General features: G+C 43.2%; 1 protein-coding gene across 5 annotated transcripts in view; it reads right to left on the bottom strand.

The window, feature by feature from the left end:
* Positions 1-1,535: 1,535 nt before the first annotated feature.
* Positions 1,536-17,626, bottom strand: part of dlg5a (discs, large homolog 5a (Drosophila)) — a 41,541-nt gene continuing 25,450 nt past the window's right edge. For 4 of the 5 annotated variants that reach the window (XM_071918116.2, XM_078288757.1, XM_078288758.1 and 1 more), the window contains 14 exons: positions 17,422-17,511; positions 15,892-16,060; positions 13,439-13,601; positions 11,148-11,281; positions 10,510-10,674; positions 10,142-10,325; positions 8,788-8,936; positions 7,874-8,044; positions 7,238-7,434; positions 6,895-7,038; positions 5,000-5,127; positions 4,601-4,710; positions 3,779-3,888; positions 1,536-3,610 (listed from right to left, as the gene is read on the bottom strand). In XM_071918116.2, coding sequence (XP_071774217.2) covers positions 3,507-3,610; positions 3,779-3,888; positions 4,601-4,710; positions 5,000-5,127; positions 6,895-7,038; positions 7,238-7,434; positions 7,874-8,044; positions 8,788-8,936; positions 10,142-10,325; positions 10,510-10,674; positions 11,148-11,281; positions 13,439-13,601; positions 15,892-16,060; positions 17,422-17,511 — 2,018 coding nt within the window. In that variant the 3' untranslated portion in view covers positions 1,536-3,506. Of the gene's footprint in view, positions 3,611-3,778; positions 3,889-4,600; positions 4,711-4,999; positions 5,128-6,894; positions 7,039-7,237; positions 7,435-7,873; positions 8,045-8,787; positions 9,152-10,141; positions 10,326-10,509; positions 10,675-11,147; positions 11,282-13,438; positions 13,602-15,891; positions 16,061-17,421; positions 17,512-17,626 lie in introns of those variants that run through there. The other variant, XM_071918117.2, reaches the window with a different exon arrangement.

Raw genomic sequence — 17,626 nt, 5'->3', positions numbered from 1 at the left:
ATCAAACAGAGAGAGAGGTGGAAAAAAATAAAAAAAAATAAAGGCGGAAGAGAAACATGCCTCTCACTATGATGAGATTTGACTTAAGCTGAGAAAGGCCGCGGCTGGCCAGCGTGGACTACAAAGATCTCTGGCTGTCAGACGTGAGACTTCTCAAGTTCAGATGAGCTGTCAGCAGCTGTCTTGAAACGGACACCGCAGCGGGACGGCTGCCGACCCTAGGCCTACCCCCCCCCCCCCCCCCCTCTCTAAAACAGGCAGGAGGGGACTTGGAGGACAGAAGGAATCGGGGCACGGCATAGTAGAACTGCACCTATATCGGATGCAGCGCAGAGTGTTTAGTCACGAAAAACCTCAAGCAACATTCCCAGACACTTCGCAGTAGCACTGAGAACATTTGGTGGTCATTTCACATGGAGAACGTTCTCATCACCATAAGGCCTGGGTTGCAGGCCGTTGGATGTGGTGGATGTTTTGGGGACACTGGGTGCTCTCTCTCGCCCCAGTGAACGGGACAGGCGGCTGGAGGGTAGTCATCTCCTCTGTGACATCATTGGCCAGAGGACCATGTGACCCTGGCTGCAGAGCTACGGGGAAGTGACCTCAAGCTCTGAGCGCCCAATCAACCAGTAAGTAGTGGTGTAGCTGGGAGCTGCCCAACTGGATGGAAAACAACTCATAGGCTACAGCATGCTGCAGTGATGTTAATTTTTCTCATGGTGTTCCGTTTCTGTTTAGCATGAGACCAAATCTAGTCTCCTGGTTCAGAAATCATAAACGACTCATATCCGACCATTGTATACTAATTATATTTTCATGATAGTAAAGCAAATCCATAGGTTTCTTGACTAGGAAGAAGCTCATTGGTTTTGATGGACAGTAGGCTACAGATCGAATTGTCAATGTCAAGCTGCACTATTTGATGTGTGGTGAAGAACAGATATCCTGCCTCAAAGTGTCTTTGAAGGTGCATACAAGGCGAAGAATGTAGCTGCTTGTTCAACGCTGAGGCAAGGCCACGTCTTTATCTCTTTCTCTCTCTCTGAGATCCTGGCAGATATTGTCAGACCGACTTATCTCGGCTCACAGAAATTGATGGCCATTTCATCTGCCACGTTTTTCCCCCTGCTGCTTTCAGCAAAAAGGATTCCCTTTCATCATAGTACATCACTGAAGGACACCGTTTTTTTTCCCCCCCAGCAAGAAATTATTAATAGAAAAGTTTCCCCATCAGCTTAATTCACCCTCTTATCTTTAAAACTCAACCTAAAGAATTATAATGAGGTAGAAGAATATATATATATATATATATATATATATATATATATATATATATATATATATATATATATATTCCTACTAGGTGTTGCCATAAGAGAACTGGGAAAAATGATCCCAAGAAGGAAAGAATAGTATGTTCTGGGGAAAAATCAACTTCAATTCAAATATTACATTTGTCTAGTCATGACAGCAGTGGGCAATATTACCCATGCACTGACTAAGAAAAATTCAGAGACTCAGAGTCCATGTTGTGATACAGAAAATGAGTTTTATTCTCATGTTAATGTCTCATAACATACAAATCACATTCTTTTTAATAAAAGAAAAGTTCAATCAGTACCTGGCATCTAGTCTTTCTTCCTAAAAATACAACCATTTCATGTTGTATCCCTCTCACTCTATAACATATGCTATCTACTCAGAAAAATAGTGACATTACAATTTGCTTATGCCTATTTTTTTTAGCCCAATAGTCAAACTTGTGGACCGATTTTCCTTTGAAAAACTGTGCAAGAATAGATCCCTTTTTCAATAATAATTCAAATAAGGAGCAATCCTTTTTTCTAATTAAGAATAAAAGGCCATCAATGAAATGTAAGGAACTGATGTGATACATAAAACTGTGAATTAGTTACAGTAGAAATTATAGTACCTATTCATAGTCTACTGGAAACCTAGGAACAGTTACATGTTTAAGGTTCACAGATAAACAAGTGCAAAACAGAAATAAAAGGATAAAGTTGCCTTAGTGGATTTTGGCACAATAAGATACAGGATATGGTTCAAGGAAGGGCAGAATATTTTTGTCAATATTTTTTGCCTCTTGAATAAAAAACAATTAAATAACAATGAAAAGTCACTAACATTTAAATGGATCCTAGGAAAATCCTTTAAGATATTACCCTGCAAATTTGCTCCATAGTGTCTCTTTTTATGAGTACATTGATAAGTGACTGACAACCAACCACGAACCAAAAAAACCAAACAAAAATAAATCAAAAAAACAAACAAAAACATGCTAATACCTGCTAAGACATGACTTGACCGGCGAACGTTCCTAGGCCTATGACCTAGTGAAAATACATGTAATATATATATGTTTTCAGATGTATCTGCATACTGTATTTGTTATACTCTATATTGTCTTTAAATATGTGACAAAGAGATAGTATGATAGTTACACAGTGGTCTGTCTAGCCCTGGAGTGCATTCTGAGGAGTTAACCCGTTGGCCGCCGCTTCGGCCTGCCCTCAAAACCTCACCATTGTCGCGCGCTCTGCACTGTGCTGGTCCCAAAACAGCCCCTATCCATCCAGTACTAGACAGGTTAAAAGATGCATTTGATCTTGAAGATAAACCTTCGCAAACCCTCTTGACTATCTCGGCTAAGTGACCAGGGGCTGGTTTCAGATCAGGCTTCTTCTCCAAAGGCACTTCCGAAAGGCCCGTAAACTGTCCATACACCCAGCTACTATAGAAACACAATGCATAGAACAAACATCAATATGTTTGAGTTTTTCATGGCCGTCACTGTTGGCAATCGGGTTCAGTAAGACCACAGCTACATACTTCAGATGAATCTTGGCATTCCATTTCTATAGCATCAAATTCCTGCCAATAATAACCATGATTTAATCCAACTAAAATTGTCTTTACAATTTTGACAACAGTCTTGACATTGCTTTCTCCCTCTCCCACATACACACACACACACACACACACACACACACTATTAGTTGTCAGTCGTCATCAAATGGGTGTATAACTGTAGTGAAACCACAAATGTCATTTGGTACACAGGTTCTGGATCAGGGGTTGTTGAACTTCATTAGTGTTGAGGTTGTGTACACAGGGATGGGTAGGGGTGGGTGGGGGTGGGGTGGGGGGCATTCAAGCAAACACTGAACACCAATACTCACACTCATCTTTTGACTGTAAACAGATGCTTACAATGCAGCATTACGAAAACACCACCAGAAACCCTTAGGGAAGACTGAATGAACTTTAACGTCAAGATCCAGTGCTACTAACCTGCTCCGGAATACATCAGAATAGAAGGAGGCTCCGATTACAAATCAACATAACAAAGACAAAAATAAAAAAATATCAATAATTTACATAACTAGCTCACTGTAGTGTACCTATTGGTATAGTGTGGAAGGGTTAATTAGTGTTGGGGGTTGGAGATGAAAGCCGCAGCTTGCTGTAGTGGCAGCCGGTCTCCTCTAGGGGCAGCCGAGTGGAGTCCACAGGACTTTACTTTGTTCTTGATCAACTATAGTCATGATCTGAGTGCAAATGTAGGGGAGGGTGCCACCCTGGACAATACCTGCAAGGAAAAATTATTTATTTTAAAAAAAGTAAGGTTTATCACAATGCAAAGAAAATGTTGATAGACAGATACGAACACTTGGTCTTAAACATCCAAACACTTGCAAGGCACAGTATGGCATGTGGCTTTTTTTTTTTTTTTTTTTTGGTTTGTTTGCATACGAACCTGTGAAGAATTTGCTGTACTCTTGCTCTATCTTCTGTGCACTTTCAAACTGCTCCTTGGAATGTTTTTGAGATACTTTGTCCCGCAGATACACCGGATCTTTCTGCTCCCTGTGCAAAAACGGAGGTAGTGACTGAACTGTCCAGGTATCAGATCCATAAAGTTCAGGTGGCATCGAGATATGAAACCGACACCAGCCACCAGTTATCAGCCAAATGCTGGTCAACTCTGGATGTGACTAGTAAGGTTCCGACAATTCAGAGCTTCTATTATATTAATGATGAATATAACAAAAGTAACTGATGAAATTTTGAATCCACTAGCTGCTGTAGCCGGTGGATGAAACAGTTATTTTGCCGGTGATGGTCTTAGGAAGAAATACAAGAAGAGATAGGACATTTCAACACTTGCACTGAATGCCCTTACATTAAAAAGGAAAAAAATAGTGGGCATGTTTCACCAGCTGTTTGGGATTATGCAAGCGTGTGTGGTGGAGTGGGGTGCTTTGACAGACGCACCAAAGGGCTCATGGTAGGCTGGAGAGCGTGAAGGCTTATCCTGCTCCATCACACACACACACACAGAGTGGGCGGGGATGCCACTGTACCAGGACATCCCCAGAAACAGCATTTGTTGCCCTCACCATACTCCAGGAATTGGCACAACACTCTGGACTCCACCAGCCAAGCTTTCTGCACAGCTCTATGTGTATGTGTGTGTGTGTGTGTGTATGTATGTGTGTGTGTGTGTGTGGTGGCTCAAAGAAACAAACATTGAGGGCGAATATTGGCCTTTATGCTACAAAGACAGGGTGTTACTTACTTGATTTGCTTGGCATTTTTGTAGCGGATGAAGACAACAATTGGATAGATGTGAACGCTGTGGAGCCTTTCAATGGCGTGTGGGGCAATGTCAAGCAAACAGTGACAGTCCTGTTTCCAGAAAAAAAAAAAAAAGGCAACAAATCATAACGTATCAAGTCTATGGACACTGGCTACTGCAAAGGACTGTGCGCTTATAATATCCACAAAGGCTTGATGAGGGTTATTAACATTTGCTGGTACAAGAAGGAATCCTGCTTTTCATGCACCGGCAGCTAAGATTAAACCTCTCCGACAGCAACGCCTTATCTTGAGCAAACGCAGAGATAACAAGACAAATACAAGCCACTTAATCTTGCCTGATAAAATCTGATGAGAAAGACATGAAACAGACGAGTACCTTTTCTGTTATTTCCTTTATGGAAGCAACAGTGGTCACATCAAAATGGCCGCTCCTGCGTTTGTAGTCGATGAAGAGGCAGTCTTTGACGCCGCGCTCGATGGCTTGCTGAGACGCCTTCATCACCTCTGAGGACATGACAGAAAATACACGAGTAACGAAAGTGCTATACCGCTTTTTCTTCCCAGTCAAAAGAGTCAAAGTATAGGTATTCCTTAAAGTTATGGTGTTAAGTAAGCATATGAGGCAAATAAAAGGTAAATCTAACACCCTCCTATTTCTTGAGCCATTTCATTTTTTTTTATCTTTTAAAATAATCACAACCCATTAATAAGAATTTAGGTGCAAATCTGTGGGGAATTAATAATAATGTTTTACATTATTACCTCTGCCAAGGAGGTTATGTCCCTGTTTCTGTCTGTGCCAGCAGGATCTCTCAAAAACTTGAGGAATTTCCATGAAATTTGGTGGATAGATCGGCCTTGGGCCAAAGAACAACTGATTAGAGTTTGGTGGTGATCCAGATCTGGGATTTCCGCAATTAGACAATTCCAGTTTTCTAGCCATAACTATGAAATGAATTGATATAGAGACTTGGTTCCAAATCCCACGTGTACATTTGCATGGTCAAGAAATCAATTTAACGTAAAATGTAAGTGTTAGGAATGATGTCTTTGGGTGTAACAGCAAGCTGTTCACTGTTGGCAGCAGCTTGCGCTCTCCAATTGCCTTTTAGTTGCAAAAAGTTGTTTAAATTAAAATATGTGCTACGTGTAGCATTTTAACACCAATAAGTTATCACATTAATTTTGAGACATTAGTAGGATTACTATAAACAAATGAGATCACCGCTGAGAAGATTGGTAGCCGCTACACTGCATTTTACATTGTGTGCCACCAGGTCAGATTTCATGGGAAATCCACTGGATTGTGTTATGGCACAAGGGGAGATTGATTTGATAAGATAAGATAAGATAAGGTCATATAATAAGATTACACTTTATTGTCCCTTTGCACAGAAATTTGTCTTGCATCCAATGACCATAGACAATGGTTACGGACACATAGCTAAAATCTAGCACTAGCATTGCCACAAAACCGGAAAAGGACTGCTGTTCTCCCAACACAAACACATTTCTCACCATGGCAGATGTTGTAATGACAGAAAGGCATATGGGGAAAAAAAAAACACTTCCAACATGTTTATTCTCTTCAGTAAAGCATATGGTTATGGCATAGGGTTTATGGGAAATGTGTTCATTTTGAGAAACATTGCCATGAGGCAGAGGCTACCAACTGTCTCAACCATAATCTCATTTGTTTATAGTAATTATACCTGGATATCACAATTAGATTGACACTGATATATTGATGTTTAAAAATGGTACACATAGCACCTTTAAACGATATCCTTATCCATAGGACTAACATGAACCCAAGATAATATTCTCAAACTACAGCATCTTAGAAGTGGAGGTGCTAATGCCAATAATGCAAATATTATTTTATCCCCCATCTATGGGCATTGTGGGGAATGTGGGTTTTAAAGACTCAGGTCAGATTCAAAAGGGTCAGATTCATGCTAAAACATCCCTAACAATGCCTGCTGTGCACTTACAGTACACAACCACTGTTTGAACAAGCTGAGAACAAACAAGGCGGAGGCACTCAAACAAAGCTTGTGATGCGAGTGCCTTGAACACAGTGTTTGCGATGATGTTGATTACTTCTACAGTGCAAATTGATATTTAATGTTTGAGTGAGCATTGCCGTAGATCCCTCTTGTAGAGTAGTATGGCTTTTGTGTCACAAGCTATCAAAATGTAAACCACCGCAGCAGCAAGTTAAACTGCTGCTTTGTAGGGCTGACAAATATCTGGATGAGTTGAACTCACCCAGTACACATCTGCAGAACTTCCCAGGAGACTCTTTGACCAGCATGTCCTTGACCGGGTCGGTGAGCGGCCCGAGGATGAGTACCGGTCGGGGAGATGTGCACTCCACCTTCTGGACCCGCTGGTAGGCCAGGCTCACACAGTCTGACACACAGAACACACACGTTATACAAAGCTGTATTTTTTTAATATCTCTAATGTTGACCTATGCCCAATCCCTGTTCTCTTGCAGTCTCAATGCCTAACAGAGTCTAACTGACATCCTTGCTGCAAAAAAGTCCCTAGTATCATCTTGATGTTTGCAGCAGTTTTATCAAAAAAGATGTGGACTTTTTCTCCTCACCATCTAGGAAGGGGATGGAGTCTGTGCTGATGGCGTCCAGAGCCACCATCTCTTTGCTGTCTTTGGAACTGCTGCGTTTGTGTTTCTGTTTCCTCCTGAAGAAGGATCTGCGGGCCGCTGCGGAGAGAGTCTTACTGGAGCCGCCGTCTTCCTTCATTTCCGTCACACTGTGTCTGCGGTAAAACTCCTGGTCCATCCTGCACAACACACACACACATAAATATGATCTTATCCAAGAGGATACACAGAGAAAAAGGCTTTGCGTGCGTGAGAAAGTGAGACCTGTGTTTAAAGAGGGCTCACTTTTGAGGATTTTTTGGGGGGTTTGGTAAAGTAATAAATCTAAATCAAAATGATGTCATTACAAGTGTAACGACAGAATCAGAATCACTTTACTCGCCAAGTACAATAAATGTTGTAATTTTGCTTGGTGACATCAGTGCAGAGATATATAGTATTGAATTTCACAGCACAAGGACAGCAGGACCTTGGACAGTCCCAAACATGTGTGACATATTATAGCATGTATTATAGCAGTATGGCATAGAGTATGGCTGTGGCTGTTGAACGAGGTGTCAAGTAGTGCAGAAATGTGTGTGTGTATGCGTGTGTGTTGTGAGTATGTTCTCCACTCACATGTACTTGCTGGGGATCTGGCCCCTCTGGATCTGCTGTGCGTTCTCATCCAGTTGCCAGGCCATCCAGGTCCCAAAGCTGCCCTTTGGTAAAGACTCATCCACGTACAGGATGTCATCCTTCTTAAAACTGAGGTCCCCCTCCCCCTCCCCGACCCGGTCGTAAAGTGCTCTGTTGGGAGCAGAGAGAGGGAGAGACAGAGAGAGAGAGACAGGACAGATGGGAAGTTGTGAAGAGTGGGGCACGATGAAGGAGCGAAGGAGAATAAAGTGAAAGAGGCAGTGAAGTGTTGGACAAGAAAGATGGAGAGAACGAGACAAGAGAAGCAGAGAGAGGGAAGGAGGGGAGAAAGTAGGTAGAGTGAGTTCATCCATCTACAGTATAGGCCTCGCCTCCTTTAGCTGGAGCCTCGTAAGTCATTCCTGAGCGGCCTATCTGTGACAGCCAGGCGGCCTGAGTGTATTTACTGCAGATGACATCACAAGCCTACTTGCCTATATGACAAGTGACTGCGGCAGCTGCGGCGACGCACCCAAACGGACTCACAACAACGTAATGTGACTATTTTAGAGCTTCACTCTCCATTCATATACAGTATATTCCTACGGGTCTGAAATGTACCGAGCACCAAGTGGAGTGTGGTGTTGGGTCTAGTGTGTGGCTAATATAAGGATTAGATAACCTAAATTTGTGCTGCGATTAGCATCTTTACAGCGAGACAGTGGATCTGGGACATAATTGGTTAGATGAAAAAGATTCAAGCTTCTCCATGGGGCGCTCCAGTGGTGGGTCTATATATAGCAGGAAAATTGGTGTGGTCCCTTTATGGAGCTGAAACGCATAACACTCTACAATGATCCGAGAGTGTGTGTGTGTGTGTGTGTGTGCGCGTGTGTAGGTGTATGTATGTGTACCTAATATAAAAGCCGTCTCCTGGAGTGTCTTTGAGCATGTTGAAGTCATCTGGGCGATGCTGCACCTTGAGAGTGACCGTCTCTGCAGGCTTCAGCATCTCAACATACACCTCCTCTGCCGTCTTATTCTTCATATTCACCGAATTATACTGAAAGACAAGAGAAGGAGAGAATGAAAAACAAGACTAAGAGTCTAACAGCCACGCGACGTTGAATTTTGTGGAAGCGTCTCTGCCGGGAATCGAACTCGGGTCTCCCGCTTGAGAGTCTGCAGTCTAAGTCCCTGCGGGCCGCGTGACCCAGAAAGTGGTGAACAGAGCGACCGACCGACAATGCCATCCATAGAGCCCCTGCTGTCGCGGGGCTAAAAAAAGAAAAAGATCAAATGAACTCATGAACCGACTTAAAAAGAAAAACACCACCCTTGCATCACAGTGTGAAAAACAGAGACACACTCAGGGAGAGGAGCAGATAGATTTGGTGAGTGTTCACACTCATCTGTGAAATCATTTGCAATGCCTGGGAGGGGTCCACATGGTAAACAGCAACATTTCCTCCAAGCTCTTGGCTATATTAAAGTGTCCCAGCATTGATTTGTGCCATGCAGAGGGCAGCAACCGAATGGGCTGGGAGATTGAAGGAGAGGCTGATGCTGTGTGGCCTGATGACAAAGCTGCACGACAGCTCAGATAGCGGGCTCTTTGTGGCAGAGCACTAAGTGGGAGCATGCTAGGAATGGCCTATTATGATTTTGCTGCGCTCGGGATGGATCACCAATGCACAGCGGGAGAGAAGAGAGAGGAGCGGGCGATCAATGAAGAACAATGACAGGCAGGAAAAATGCCAATGCCTTTTGGCGGCGCTAGCACGGGTGGAGTCTGAAATAACAATGGCACAAAAAGCTTTGTAAGAGTCGGGAGACCTCAACAATGACTGCAAACAGCCAAGAAGAGTCCAGCTTTGAGAACACCTCAAGAAGAAACTGATATTATAGCTACACCTCTATACTAAATCCAACTATGCTATTTGTAAAATTGAGGAAAAACCACCTCAAAAGGGCCTGTTTTATCAGTTACCTAAAATCTTAGGGACTAAATAGTCACAATTTTATCATGAGATGATATGGTCTTGTGAATGTGATAAACTAAAAACTAATTTGACAATGTAATTTACTGTAGAGTAGTACAGTATATCAGTCTCTAAAGAGTGACTAGGTATGCGCATATAGGTGTGGGTGGGTGTGTGTGTGTGTGTGTGTGTGTCTCTATACATCCAGTATGAGATCCCCAGGCAGTAGGTTGTGTGTGTCTATGCGTGCATGTGTGTCCAAGCGTGGTTATGCATTTGTCCATACCTCCAGGATGAGGTCTCCAGGCAGCAGCCCATCAGGGCCCCTGGCAGGACTGTCCTCCTCCAGGCTGTCTATGTAGACGCCCCGCAGGTTCCCTCCGCAGAGCGTGACTCCCACCTCCACCCCGGGCCTCCGCACCGTCACCAGCCGCGGCTCGCCCACTTTCCTGCTGCTCTCAGAGGGCATTCTGGGAGACGAAAGGTGGGGGACAAGAAGTGGTCAGTGTGGGAGAGATACCTGAGTGTGATGCATCCCTCTCACCCCACACCTATTATTATGGTAAGGTGTGTTGATCATTAAAAACATTATTTTTTTCCTCTTTATGTGTTTGTGTGCAGGGTTATGCAGGGAACGCATGTATGTGTGGTTACCTGATGAAGCTGTTGGGGCTGGTGGTGGGGGTGGTCTGCTTGGAGGAGGGAGTGAGGGTGCCCTCGTCCTGTTCGCTGAGTGTGTCGATGGTGGAGTGATTGTCGGGGGTGGTGGCCCCGCTCCCCTGGGGCGTGGACTGAGTACTGACTGGCTCCAGGCGGGAGCTGCACCAATACAAAAGGTTCCACAAAAAGGCGTTTTGAGTCTAACAGATGGAAAGTTTCAGCTCCATCTACAACAACAGCATTCCCACGGCACCAGAAGTTCAATGAGGAATGACAGAATGGGGTGTCATTCCCTTACCAGACATCTTTAAAGTTGAGCAGCCACACAGTTAATTACATGGTAATGCTTTACACCTGGATGAGCGATTGCTGTTTCAGTGTTTCCTTCAGTTCATTCAGCTAGAAAAATGTAAATGCAATGAAAATTCATCATCTGGCCATATTGCTGAGCCAAAAAAAAACTACAAGTGCATTTACAGCACACCTGGCCATAGTGATATAAATAAGAGTCACTCTTAAACTGCAACACTTGGATGGAATGGAACTGATCCAAGAATGAAGGAGCAAACCTGGGGATCAGAATCAAATTCCCCCCACATCTACAAATAATTCTGCAGGATACACTGTGTTACCTGGAGCGTGAGTGGTTGCCCAGCTGGTACATGTGCGGGTTGTACTGGGCCATGATGGTGATGGTGTCACACTGCTGGCCGATGATCAGACGAGCTTGCTGCTCTGTAGCGTTCCGCAGGTTGATGCCATTGTACTGATAGAGGCAGAAGAGCAGAGAGAGTAGGGAGAGAGTTTAGGAGAGAGGGGGGAATAGAGTGAAAGCAGAGAGAAAAAGAAGAAAAAGAAAGAGGGCTGATGATATACTGTATTCATCCAGTCCATTAACGGTTTTAAGTCATTATTTACTACTCAATGGGGAAGTTACGCTTGAGTGTTGACAAGGGATCGCCTTTCCACCCACTTTCCTAGCTTTAACAAAAGAGCGTATACTGCATGTTCCATAAAGACACCAGGCAACCATTATTTGCCTTGGAACATCTGTAGTCCAATTTGTAATTCAGAAGTGCTAAAGCAATGAATGCCGAGTTGTGGTTATGTAAAGTCTCTAATGCATATTTATGAAAATTCTTTTTGTTTGATCTACATGATGCTCGCGCCTGAGCCATTAACCACCCGTCATGATAATATTGAACAGATTTGCAGATCAAGGGGGCCAAGCAGAGCTTGCTCAGACAGCACCTTGCTGCTGTTGAGCTGAACATCTGGCTTCATTTCCCATCTGAGCCTTAACCATTAGTAAAGAAAAAAAAAAAAAAGTGGCCCACATCAGTGTCTATGAGATTTCCCTTTACAGCCTCTTTACTAGAAATTGCTAATCTAATGTTTTTCATGGGTTTACACTCTTGGATGTTCCTGGTTCACAGTAGAAAAGTGAAAACTGTACTTGGTTGTTCTGCCAAAGTTGTACTGAGAAATAAATGGCAGCCAAAGTTGTACTGAGAAATAAATGGCAGCCAAAGTTGTACTGAGAAATAAATGGCAGCCAAAGTTGTACTGAGAAATAAATGGCAGCCAATCAGAGCAGTGGTTCTTTCTGGCTGCGACAAACAGACACAAGGGACTGGAAAGCAGCCGTTTCCTCCAAGACTGACAACAGAGTGGGCAACTTCATTTCTCAAAAGCAACAAGAGACAAATCTAGCTACTTTTTCAGACAATGGAACAACGTTAATGTGTTGACTCACAAAGCATTTGGCAACAAATCGGTATGGCTGACGCCAATTCAGGTCACAGCGATTGCCATACACTAGCTGTTAGCTAGGTAGTGGCTAATGGCCAACTAGCTTGCCAGGCAGCTAAATGTTTGAAAAAAAAAAAAAGGCAGCTAATTTAGATGATTTCTTCCTTAACACAATCCCTGTTGCATCTATTCCTCACTGTAGTGATTAAGCACATGCTTTGTCACCAGTTCAGGTGGACTTGGATTGAGTTCAAGACCTGTTGGACAGTTTGATGCTGTTGCCATGTTTTCATCTGTTCTGTTGCAGCAGTCCACTGTCAAGAACACTGCAACTCTATCTATTCCAGTCCTCCTCCTTTAAACTATTCCAAACCATGTGCCATCCACACACACACGCCCTCTGGAGGTGACGATGCAATCAAATTTCAGCTTGCAGAAAACATTTGTTAAAATTAAATGTTGAATCCAATCTTTGCCAATGGTACTGAAGTCTGCCAGGCAGCAAAACAGCTGTAGGAGAACAGTAAAATGACTTTGAGCCTTCCAGGCAGCCAAGTTAGTAATAACTTGTGTTAGTAATATTAGTATTAAATAGCATTAGACTTTATTGCTCCTGTATTGCTTGGCTGCCTGGCAGGCATCTAACACAATCTATAGTGGTTTATACTGCCTTGAAGCTATCTATTATTATTTGGCTGCCTAGGAGGCTTGAGGTGCCATTTTGCTGCTTATCATAGTGTCCTGGTTTTTTTTGCACCTTGGAAGGTAGCACCCATCACCTAGCATTCATTACGTTGTCTGGAAGCTCTCTACTAATACCGGACTGAATGGAAAACTCAAGTCATTTGGCTGCCTGGCAGACTGTTTGCGGGCCCACTGTTGGCAGCCTTGGAGGGAGCAGCTGCCTTCTAGTCATCACTCAGGGAAAAAAAAAAGCCACTTGTGACCAAAATGGTTTGTAGCTCTTATGTTGGAGAGGAGCAGTAGAGAGATTTATAAATTATTTACACATGAAAAATATTTGCATGTGTCTTAGGCTCAAGGTAATGATATAAAATATTTACACATGAAAAATATTTGCGTGTTTCTTAGACTCAGGGTAATTATATAAAATTGTAGGAAAAGGGAAAGATAGGTTTAAACTTTTAAAGCCAATGCAGGCCGTTCGTACCTCCAGCAACTGGTCTCCATACTCCAGCCCTGCCTGATGAGCGATGCTTCCACCGGTAACTTTAGAGACAAAGATCCCGCCATTCTCCCCGCTGACGATGGAGATGCCCAGAGGCTCCGCTCCTTTGTGCACGATGACGTTGCGAGGCTCCTCCAAGTACGGCCTGGCGGGACAGAGGAGCGGGTATGAATGACTGGCGTCACAGAAGAGGAGTTACAGGAGACAACGCAGGAGCAGAGCGGGAGGGTAAAAGGTGAGGTGAGTGGATTCAGGGTTTCACAGCAGCGTTGAGCAACTTATTTACAGCTCTGGAGAGTTACTTCCTACTCAGGCTTTTGCTGTAGTCTAACAGACATCAAACAGGTGCAACTTACAAACATATTCAATAGAGAGACTAAAAAGGTGTGTTTGAGGCATGTTTGAGCCTGAGTTTGATTTTTTCCCCCAGGCCTGTAAATTGATCGTCTCTCCAGCACACCAGTTTGCACCTGGCTTACGGAATGAAGAATTAGGAAAGACTTTAATTCTTACGGTACAGAGGCAAACAGTATCATGAAAGCGTGGGCAAGTGAAATCCCTTCATAGGAAAGAGATTTGCATGACTTTATGTGACTTCACAACAAGCTGGCTTTGGACATGGCATACAATCCCATGAGGGCAGATAAGAGGAGTGGATTAGCAGCCAGAGACAAGGGTAAACGGAGTGTAGTGGTGTACAAACAAGACCATGACCCAGAAGCTCAGGACTGAATAATACCGTTGCATAACACACACTGCAGACTAAAGGGTGACTTGGCTTAAGACCAAAATACACACATGCATATTGGCCATGCCGTCATCACAGGGCATGGACATTGCATGCAATATTTGAGATCCAAGTGGGTTTCTGACATGGAGTGAGCCAAGTGGATTCCATAGATACATACAAACATAACACTGAGCCTTCCAAGCCTACCAAGTACAGCTAATCAGGGCCATCCTAGTTTATTTCTTGGATGCTTTTAGTGAGGCACAAGTTATATAGCATGCAAAGAACTAGCAATCTGAAAATCAAACCGCGCTCGTGGGGTGGGTGAGAAACATCACAAAACACCCTCACATTCCACATACGTAAACTGAATAGGATTATTCCACACTTCTTTATATACTCAACGGCACACAGGCATGTGAACACCGTGAACGTGGGGAAAGGGAGAGGCATTCCCTTGTTTGTAGCACTGTGAGGGAGAACGAACCTGAGGCTCCTGAGAGAGGAGAACCTCGGCCTTGCAGCCAGAGGAATCCTTAGAAAAGATCGGTTACGGTATAGAGATCTGGAAGCGGAAGGTACAGAGAGGCGGGAGGAAGATAAAGGAGGAGAATGGAGGAGAGAAACCGTACAGAGAGAGAGAGAGAGAGAAGACAGGAAAAGGAAACAGTGTAGAAGACAGTGAGGTGTGGAGATACAAAAACGGGACAGAAATGTAGGAGAAAAAAATAGAACAAGTTGCATGGAAGCAGAGGAGGAAGAATACAGAAAAATGATAGCAACACACTGGCAGATCACTACTGCTCCTGGAAACTGCAGTAGGCTTCCATAAAAGTATTAAAGAATTTTCATTTTTTTCTAACTGAATTTTTATGAGGGATTGCACAGCTCTGACTAAGATAGACCTGTTGCCTGGCAACCCCATTTGACATAGGATCCCTGAGGGCAGATGGAGATATCATACCCATTTCTGAATTGACCATTATTATCATATTCTCCATCATTCACCTACAACACCATCTCTAGAAACATTTCCTCAGTATCCTCCTCCTATAACTAGGGGTGCATCGATCAATCGGCCACTGATCATAATCAGCCGATAATAATATAATCAGTTTGAAACAGGTCATCGTTTCAATTGCCTGATCAAAAAGCTTCAATTGCCGGATCAGGAAAATGGTCAAATGTATGCCATAAAAGTATGAGCCAGTATTTGTGGCAGTCAGCAGAACATTACTAGTGTAAACATGTCGTCCATTTGGCATTGACCGTTCATTTCTGACATTGTGTTTTGAATTTCACAACCTATGATCATAGATTAGAACCAGTTTATATACTGGACAGAAGGCAGAGCCTATGCTGCCGCAATTCATTTTCATGCACTACCAGTGGCAATAGGTGTAAGCACCTCAGTCATCAAGCACACACTTACATTATTACTTTGTTTGGATAAAACCTATGATTTATTTACACACAGATATATCAAGCAGCCATGAGAACAATTTGTTAAACACAGTGCTATATTGGAATTTTACTATTAATGCTGAAGTCTGAGTAAAATGCATACTCTATCGCCGATGGGATCACTGTTCTCCAAAAAAAAAAAAAAGAATTCAGTGATTGGATCAGTTATCAGCCAATCACACAAACAAAAACTGCCTATAACTTTCTTCAGTGTTTATTTATACACCATTTTTTGCCATACCTGTCTTTCCTGCGCTCCCCTATGGGCACAGGGCTAACGGAGATCCGGGGTAACGTGGAAATGGAGCCCTGTGATTGGCTACTGGCAAAGGAGGAAGTCTCCAGATTGAGTGGTGATTGAGGAGGAGTGATGAGGCTGGGGCTGCTGCACTCTGAGTGGGACAGAGAGCCTGGATTGAGGGAAAGAGGTGCAGAAAAGAACAGAATAAGGGCGAGTAAGGTCTAAGGCCCCCTGTACTACTGCCATTAAAGACCCCATGAAATGGAATCTTTACTTTGGGCGGGACATAACACAGTGAGGGATCATTAAAAAGTCTAAACCAATGGAAAATCAGCCAGGGAGAGAAAGGCAGTTTTATTTGATGGGAGGGGTGGAGGGGCCGGGTTGTTGGTTTTACTGGTTTGAATTTGTATTCAAGTCTACTGGTGCAGCATGAGGTCACCATTAAAGATACTGTTTTCCAGGAAGTAAAAGCAATGGGAGTTCATTTCATGTGGACTTTAACATGTGTCCAATAGGCCCTTTTGACATTAATATTTTGTTTCTGTAAAGAACTTTGTAACTTGTGTTAAGAAAAGTGCTCTATAAATAAAGTTTTTTAGTATTATTATCATCATCATCAGATTTAGTTGGATTAGATTTACATCTGACATTAAAAGGCATCTCTGGTATACACATTGAAACCCGATTTCTCTTTGCCTTGCAAAATGCAGATTGCCATGCACGTCACATCCTTTTGTAATGTATACAGCCTTCAAAAAAGGACAGCAAACACCTGATTTCACTTGTCCCCCATCCACGATTACCCTGACAGTCCATTTTTCACAAGGATGTTGCTATCTGAGCTGCCTGCCACCCGTTTGATTTGCATTTGCTTCCTGGTTAGACCTGCAACGTTTTTTTGCAGTTGCTGTCTGTGAATTGAGACGCATTGCATTCACTCTTTGTTGTTAATGTGGCCAAATATGTCTCTGACCACCTTCAGAGGAAGTTTGGGTAATCAGATCTTCAATGCTCTTGGGTACATTTACACCGGGATCCATTATTGCTCTATCTGAGCACAATCCAGCCATATAGGATGCATTAACGGCAGGTGTAAAGGAGGTCTAAGTTTCATTACTCAGCAGTAACCAGAGGCTACAGAGGCTGAAACAAGGTTACAAACATGTGAGTGAGCTGCTTAGACTGATGATCAATACTGGTTAAACCAAGTGTTTCCATGAGACTCCCACCTTTACTGTTCCCCTGAGGATTTAAGGTTGCTGCTTTTTGAGCGATCAATTTCCTTCTGCCAAACTTAAAGGTTGTAAAACCTCAAACAGAAAATTTAAACAAAAATTGATATCTTACTACACAGCCAGCATGCTTGAGTTACAGCAGAACTGTGTGTTGGGAAACATGAAGGTGAAGGGAAAACCTACAGCTTCAACTATAGTTGCAGACTTGCAGTTTAATCCAAAGGGTTTTTAGTGTTTTAATAATCCTGTCATGAGTATTTTTTTTTTTTTTTAAAAATGGGGGATACAATACCTCTGTCTGAGCCCAGCATGGAGCGAGGGTAGCGGGGAGTGGAGGGGATTTTGATCCTCTCTGTGCGGTACTGGACGTTATTGGAAGAACCTGTCACAAGGAGAGACGATACAGTACTGAGTGCTGTGACAGAACATGTGAGAAGACAAAGGGAACGTGAGTGTGTGCCGTTTGTGTGTATGTGCGTGCGTGCGTGTGTGTCAGA

The sequence above is a fragment of the Centroberyx gerrardi genome, chromosome 15 (genome assembly GCF_048128805.1).
Source record: "Centroberyx gerrardi isolate f3 chromosome 15, fCenGer3.hap1.cur.20231027, whole genome shotgun sequence".
Lineage (NCBI taxonomy): Eukaryota > Metazoa > Chordata > Actinopteri > Beryciformes > Berycidae > Centroberyx > Centroberyx gerrardi.
The sequence above is the reverse complement of the archived record's forward strand: the minus strand, read 5'-3'. Positions and strand labels throughout refer to the sequence as shown.